This window comes from Rhagoletis zephyria, unplaced genomic scaffold (genome assembly GCF_001687245.7).
Source record: "Rhagoletis zephyria isolate East Lansing unplaced genomic scaffold, Rhagoletis_zephyria_1.1 Rzeph_scaffold_01262, whole genome shotgun sequence".
Classification (NCBI taxonomy): Eukaryota; Metazoa; Arthropoda; class Insecta; order Diptera; family Tephritidae; genus Rhagoletis; species Rhagoletis zephyria.
In genome coordinates, this window is record NW_016158346.1 from 32,612 (window position 1) to 40,483 (window position 7,872).

Below are 7,872 nucleotides of genomic sequence, written 5' to 3' on the forward strand. Positions count from 1 at the left end.
TGACAGATTCGCTTTGACAGATAAGATGAATTGTATGAAAATGCACAAAGCATGCCACATAAATCGTTGAAGCGGCAGCGCGAAGCGAAAAGATGGTCAACTCCCATCTTTTTGCGCGCTTTGACAATCAGCCGGTTTAATATTTATTTTGTTTCGTCCAAATTCGGGTTTTCATGCAGAAACATAAAACTTAATTACATTGCTGATAATTTTAAATCAAAATAATTAAAATCCACAGCAACTTTGATGAGTAAAAAAGCGGTACAACATTGTTTTCTTGGCGTTCATTGTGGCATACCTTTTGCGTCTGGCGCTTTGCTGGCAAAGTTATAAATGTCACGCAAAGCTACAAAGTTTTATCTGGCATCAGCTTTAGACTTTCTTACTTGTTCTTTGCAAAGTTTGTGTCTTTGGACGAATCATTCGTGAAATGTTTCGTTTGTTTTGAACTCTGTGTATGGACATACTTGGATACATATGTACATACATATGATTAGTTTGTTGTGTCAACCACATACTGCACATGACTTCGAAGCGATGCTTTGCCTTTCGGTTATAAATGTGTACACACATACATATGTATGTATTTAGCATGTTCATTCAGTGATCGCTGTTTAGCTCAAATACGTTTATGTGCGTATGTATGTGCAGTCACGTCGCTCAAACACATCTCTTTTGCCTTTGTGAGCTGGTGTTTGATCGGCACTGATGTACAGATTTTTCGCGTAGCTATGCGCTGTATTTGGCAACCAAATAGGCTTATGCTTGTACGTCTTTGTAATTTTTTATAACTTTACACCCAAAAAAAGGGTGCTTATCTTCCAAGAATAAAAATATAAGTATGCCACTCTGCGTCTTTTTACAAATGCTTCGTTTAAAAAAAAAAATATTAAAATCGGTTTAGTACTTTGAGAAATAAGTCGTTACAAACGTCCTCCATATAATCAATTTTATATAATAGTATAGATATATGAACGCACGCTGTTTGGTCCACCAATACATACGCGTACGAACAACAGCGGACATGTTTTCTACCTAACATTCGCGAACGCGAACTATCTGGACTGGTTTTATGCTTCTCGTTCGCGAAGGAGAATCAATACAGAATATTTGATACGTTCACCTTCGCGTTCGCGTACGAAGGTGAGTGAATATTTCCGAACCCTGGTTTGGGGGTTATTAGAACCAGTGCACGGACTTTACCACTTTATTGGTAGATCTACCAACTTTTTAGCTGTATTTTATTTTCTACAATTTTTACCAACAAAGGCTTAAAATCTACCAATATTTTTTCGGAAAGAAAACAAAAAGATTTAAATGAACGCAGTGTATACATATTTTGCCATCGAATACACCTAAAATAAATATGAAAAGTTAACTCTGACCATGGCCAATTTAAAAGTGAAATTACATCTCTATCAGCTGTTTATGGAAATATTTTTCGTTAGCAATACTTTGTGTAGCAGACTGCCAAATGAATGGGTTGCAAATTTCAAGCATTTCAAAACTAATTTTTACCAAACAATTTTGTAGTGCAGAGTAATTGTTTTTTTTTTTTTTTTTAATGTAGAATAAAGGCACCCGTGTTCGAGTCAAATTCGGATCGAAATTTCTTTTTGAATTACGGCATTTGGTGGCGAGTTTGCTTTTTCAGCTTAAAATATATTTAAGACAAACGGCTGTCATTTTATTTTATTCGATTCGAATCGTGATTCATTCGATCACGGATGCCATTATTCGGGCCCATTTTTAAGTTTTTTCTTGAATGTTTTGTTGGCGTAAAATACATTTTTTGTTGTATTATAAAAAAATACAATTTATTCCAAGGTGAATTCATATAAGGTGATACCAGAAGTTCAAAACGGCCACTAACAAATTTTACGCGTAATTACAGTAAGAATTTCAACAAATACATCATTTTGACAATAAGAATCACCAATGCGAAAATCTAGCTGCTCTGATAGCACTACCTTACCTGATTTCGCCTTCATTTATTCTATATGAGTAAAACCTATCTAATATTGTTTCTTTTAAAAAAATCTACCAACTTCTACCAATTTTGTATGTAAAATCTACCACTTTTAATTTTTTTGAAGTCCGTGCACTGATTAGAACCCAGATAGGAGCTTGAAAACTATTAAAGTCGAGTATACACAACTTTGGAATACTCGATTTGTAACTTTGAGTTTTATTTTTGCCAAAAAATGTAAAAGGCAACAATAACCGATTATTTGCAAATTTTAACTTTTATTTTTGCCTTAAAAAAATAAAAAACAGAATTAACCGATATTATTTGCTCAAACTTACATTTTTTGCTTTGCAATAACCGGTACGGTCTCTGGGTAAGAATGATAAGTAAGTTGGCAAATCTAATCTTCTTAGAAGCAGACAAGTGTCGAATCCTACACTTTTTCCTAATGACAACAAGATTTTTCACAATAGTTTCTTTGCGCTCCTGAAAAGTAACGATTTTCACCTTCGATAGTTTAACATGGTAGCGACGATATCTATGATTTAAATTGAAATTGGCTAGAAAAAAGTTAAAATAATTATTATATATTTTCTGTTACTATGAATTTAAATCGTTTTGGATATACAAAATATATGTATATAAACACTGGAATATAAAATTTAGCCTTGTTTTTCGTATTTAGCTCTGTAAACTCCTTTTGAGTCATATTTATCCAGTAGCAATTTCCATTCCCCTGGTCGGTTAACCCGAAGAAAATTAATGACCTTTTGAGAATTTTTCCTCTGGCTGTCGGTACACTTGGAACATTCCGTCTGCAATGCATCTGGTAACAATTCTACAAAAAAAGTTTACGCAATTATTTAGTCATGAAAATGCATAAGCATTAAACTAAAACTTACTTTTTAATTCACGGCCCTCAGGAGTGCAAGGTCCTTTTTCCATAAGGCACTTAATATAGTTGGTTAGAATACGATTATTTGACAAAACTCCGTCTACATCAACATTATCAAATTTGTTTGTGTACTGCTTTTGACATGATGCGTGCTGAACAGCAATAATCACCAATAACATTAAAATTGCTTTCATATTGGCCTGAAATCATAAATTTATACGTATGTATCAAGGCACATTAAACAGGTAGTATCAGTAGAGCAAAAACAACATTTGCGTGTATTTTGTTGTTGCTTCTGGTATCGAAAGTGTCAAAGACTGTTCTGAATTTTTTCTTCTAAATCAAAGCGTGCCATGTGAAATACAAAAAAATATAAAAAATAAAAAATTGAAGTTGGAAAAAATAAAAATTGTTGCAACTTTCTTTCCTAGTAAATTTGTTTACTTCTCGAAGCATTGATCCATCCTTTACAAGGGCCAGTAATCAGCGGTTGTGCTGCTGAGTTGGGCGAACGTTCCAAAAGCTGCTATTCAATCGCTTGTTTTGTATGGAAAAAGGTTTCACATGCAAATGGATTTTAACAATTCAGAATTTTTGTGAGAAAAAATTAAAAATATTTGACATGTTCGAGACCAAATAATTTGAAAATAAATCAAATCAGCTGCTCTACTGATACTACCTGTTCAATGTACCTTGGTATGTATGTATGTTAAAATTATTTATATGAGGTAATTTGCTAAGCAGTCATGTAATAATATTAATTGACAACTGAAAGTAACATATGTACATATAAGCAAATAATTTTGATACCAGATACCCTTACACTTAAGAAAAAAAATTTAATGGTACATGTCGTCGCTAATATGTCAAACTATCGAATATGAACATTGGTACTTTTCAGGAGAACAAGGAAAATGTTGTAAAAAATGTTCTTGTCATTAGAAAAAAGTGTGGGATTCGCCACTTTATTATAACCAGTATCCTCTGCTTCTAAGAAGACTCGAAATTTGACGATTTGCCAATTTTTGCATCACTCTAAATGCATTCGATAATTTGACATGGTAGCGACGATGTAGTAAATTCCACCTCCAGATATTAGCTGCTTTTCTTTACGAATACAGAAATGGACACAGATTTCTTGACAATGGTAGATACCCATAAGCTACCATAAGAGAAGTACTTTTTATTGGAAACAGTTTTCAAATGTATACCATAATTAGCATTTAGAACCTAGCGTCGAAACGCTAAATGTGGAGGAACTTTGTCATAAAACATCCCTATTACTATGAATACTTGTGTAGGTAATACCTCGTGTGACTCATATAATATTTGAAAACATTGTTGGTAAACAATGAAAGAGTTTTTGCTTTTACGGGCGAGAAAACAATGCTAAGGGCCGGTTGCTCAAAGCCTGGTTGACACTAATCCCCGGTTAAACATCGTTATCGACGTTACCGACACCATGTTATTTGCATGGAGCCGAAAACGTCGATAACGATGTTAATCGGTGATTAGTGTCAATCAGGCTTTGAGCAACCGGCCCTAAGTGAAACTTATTATTCTGTTTTGCTTTGATTTGAAAGAGGGCAGCGCAAATGGTTTTACTTGACTGTACACTATTGCACACTTCAGTCAATGCAGTAATGAAGCAAATACCCTTGAAAATAAATGAAGTGGAACTCAATACTTGCTCGCAATCCAAACAGATACTGTACCGTCGTTTATGCAATGACAATATTTGTTTGCTAATTGTAAATCACAGCACACGGCAGTGCGAGCAAATGACGAAAGCAGTCTCAGTAGCCTAGCTTATATGTACACCAGATTTGGAAGCTTTTATCCAGACCTCCAATCGACATGATTGAGGAATCGCTGGAAAGGCCTTGCGGTGTGTTCAGCGTGTCCAGAAAATGTATTAAAGTTTCGTAAGTGATCCGCCAAATTCTTAAAAATTAGGCTAAAGGGTTGCGAAAATATTACGGTTTTTTGGTTTTGTCGATTTACGGGGGCATGCAGGTACACTAAACATATTTAGTATTATTCTATAAGACAATATCTTTTCAACGATAACTTTTTTCATTTAATTCCGCCTACTAGTTAAAAAGAGATAGAGCTAAATAGATTTTGGTTCGTGTCTCCACTACATCATGTTTTGGTATAATATGTAAAAGGATTATTTAAAAATGTTTCGTTAATGTTACTTATTTTTTATTTATATAAATACATCCTTTAAATATATTTTAATTTTAATGTTAAAAATCTGGCAGCACTTTAGGTTAGATTAGGATAAGTTATTGTGGCAGACCCACGATCGGCACTCACCTACACGATATGTATTTGCACATGTAAATGCTACTATTCTGCATGTACTCGTATGTATCATATATTAAAACGCATCAAGTAGCGTTTACATATGGAAATACATGTCGTGTAACTGGGCTCTTAGACATTCAATTGTCCATTGTACTATACCACACTACATACACAAATTCTTAGAACGGTAACTATGTTAAACTAAGAGAAGCGCTGGGTGCTCACAACAAAGTTCCACAGGTAGCTGATGTCCACTCGGGAGAGCCCTTCGGGAGTGTTGATGCAATGCGCACCGAGGTGCTTAAGTCTTAAGGGATCCGTGACGATATTGAATCGCACCGCGTGGGTTCCTAAAGGACAATGTCCGGTCAGTACACCTTTAAGAATCGAGAGTTGGCGTTTAGCCAGCTGTAGCAGCCCTCTGGGACCCAAATCAGCTTGATTTGGAATTATTCCGAGGCGGTAGAGAGAAAGGTCAGGCATTCCCCGACCACACCCAGAAAAAGGTTTAGTTATAATTACAAAGATTTGGTTATAGTGACCAAGTGGCATAGTTGGATATGGCGAAATAAATATGTAGTTCACGAAAGTCTGCAGTTTTCTTGAGACTTCTGGTTGGGACAAATGTATATTTGTTAATAATTACAAAACGACTACCTTGATTGGACAATATTGTTAGTTAAATAAAATCATTCTTGAGCAAATATAAACAATGCTTTGGTTGATGCAAGTTTTCAATTAGTTTTGTGAATTTGCTGTGGACTTGAATCAGCTTATCGTTTATTATTGGAAAAAATGTTTCAGTTTGACACAAATACAAATTTACTCGATGGTTTTTGTGTTTACTTTCTTCTTTTATTTGCATATATTAAGCATAAAAAATACATACATATTTACATAAATAGTTACTAGTGTAAATAATACATATGTATATGGCGATAAGAATTTCCTAAAAAGAAAAGATAAAACAGGAACAGTCGTGCGAAAACCCAGGTCAATATCTGCTGGAAGTGCTGGTTTAAGTATAATGCTTTGCTTTTCCCTTGGCTAAATATACACTTTCAAATTATAGTTTACATGAAATATATATCTACTGAGAAACCCCGGTTTGCATCAAACTTTATATTTCTAAATAACTATGAGCGCACCGAAACAACTCGCGGCGATAGCAGAACTGAAACTGAGACAAACAAGTCTGGGCATGTCATAGCGCATACTTTTCTTTCTATACCTAGCGCAGTGATCGAAATAATGGTCGGCATACTAGCACATTCAAACGATTCAATAAGTGGAACTATGTGCATTACTCAGCTGGCGCTCTTCGTATGTGAAACACACATGTGCTGAGAGAGCGCTCAGCATTCTTTAGGGGTGGCTCACAAGCATGAATATTTTCTCTCTCAAACCAAATCGTGGTTGCCTCAACTAGGATTTGGTAACTATGACTAAACCATGGTTGAAAGAAAGCTGATCTGCATTAGCAGAGCCTAATAACATCCTTTTACGAATGGAATTTGTAGAAATATGCTTCAAAGAAATATTTATTAGTATTTACCAAACCCTTCAACTAAATTAACAATTTGGTACAACCTAGATGAATATTAGAAGTTTTAATATATTTAGTTATAATTACCAACCCATGGTAATAGTTCCCAATCCTTGGTAAGAGTTCCCAAATATTGTCAAAATTCGGGAACTTAATATCTTTAGTTGTCTAAACTAATCCTTTATCTCAGTGTAGTCGACAGTACATTGGTGCATAGCAAATCGGGTGTTTTTTTATAGCGGCCAGCTTTCTCCATAGACTACCATTGTCCCATTCGTCCCTTTGAGGGTTGTGTGTGGAGAACGATCCTTTTGGGGCTAGCCTCGGAAGGCTTCAGTCCATTTCTTCCGTTAAGAAGTCGAAGCTTTCGAGAATTGTCAAGTGCCCGTGCGCTGGGTTGTAAGAGAACCCAGAGCTTTTGAACGTAATGGCTGAAGAAACCGCCGCTACATTGCCCGTGGTGACATAGAGCATAGCATTTAGCGCTAAAGTAGGAGTACTCTGGAGCGCTCCGCTGATTTCAACGTGGGCCGCCCTTCGCACGCGCTCTAGCTTCCTAACAAGAGTGGTCTTTTCCAGCGAGTTCCACCAGACAATGTTCCCATATAACATTAGAGGCCCCATCTCTTCCCTATGACATTCTTACAGCAGTAAAGAGCCACCGATACCTTTTTATACCCGAGCGCACTTGTGCACAAGGGTATTATAACTTTGTTCACATAACGGTTGTTTGTAACAGGCAAAACGAATCGAGATAGATATAGACAAATGTATACATAAATGATCAGAATGAAAAGAGAAATCGATTAAGCGGTGACTGTCTGTCCGTCCGTCCGTCCGTCCGTCCGTCCGTCTGTGCACACGATAACTGGAGTAAAAATTGAGATATCTTAACGAAACTTGGTATGTTAACTTCTTTCCGGCGTAGGACGGATGGTATTGAAAATGGTCAAAATCGGACGATAACCACGCCTACCTCCCATATAACGGTAATTTTAGATATACACATGTAACCATAAGTGGGCGTGGCTACGCCCATTTTCCAAAAATTTATAGTATTCTTAGTTTTTGTCTAAAAATTGTTATAAATATTAATTTTAATGAATAATCTTCAGTAGTTACTAAAATATCGCAGTTTTCGTATTTCTG

General features: G+C 35.7%; 1 protein-coding gene across 3 annotated transcripts in view; it reads right to left on the reverse strand.

The window, feature by feature from the left end:
* Positions 1-2,525: 2,525 nt before the first annotated feature.
* Positions 2,526-7,872, reverse strand: part of Phk-3 (Pherokine 3) — a 52,373-nt gene continuing 47,026 nt past the window's right edge. For all 3 annotated transcript variants that reach the window (XM_017616724.1, XM_017616725.1, XM_017616727.1), the window contains 2 exons: positions 2,872-3,064; positions 2,526-2,807 (listed from right to left, as the gene is read on the reverse strand). In XM_017616724.1, coding sequence (XP_017472213.1) covers positions 2,632-2,807; positions 2,872-3,058 — 363 coding nt within the window. In that variant the 5' untranslated portion in view covers positions 3,059-3,064 and the 3' untranslated portion in view covers positions 2,526-2,631. The remainder of the gene's footprint in view (positions 2,808-2,871; positions 3,065-7,872) is intronic.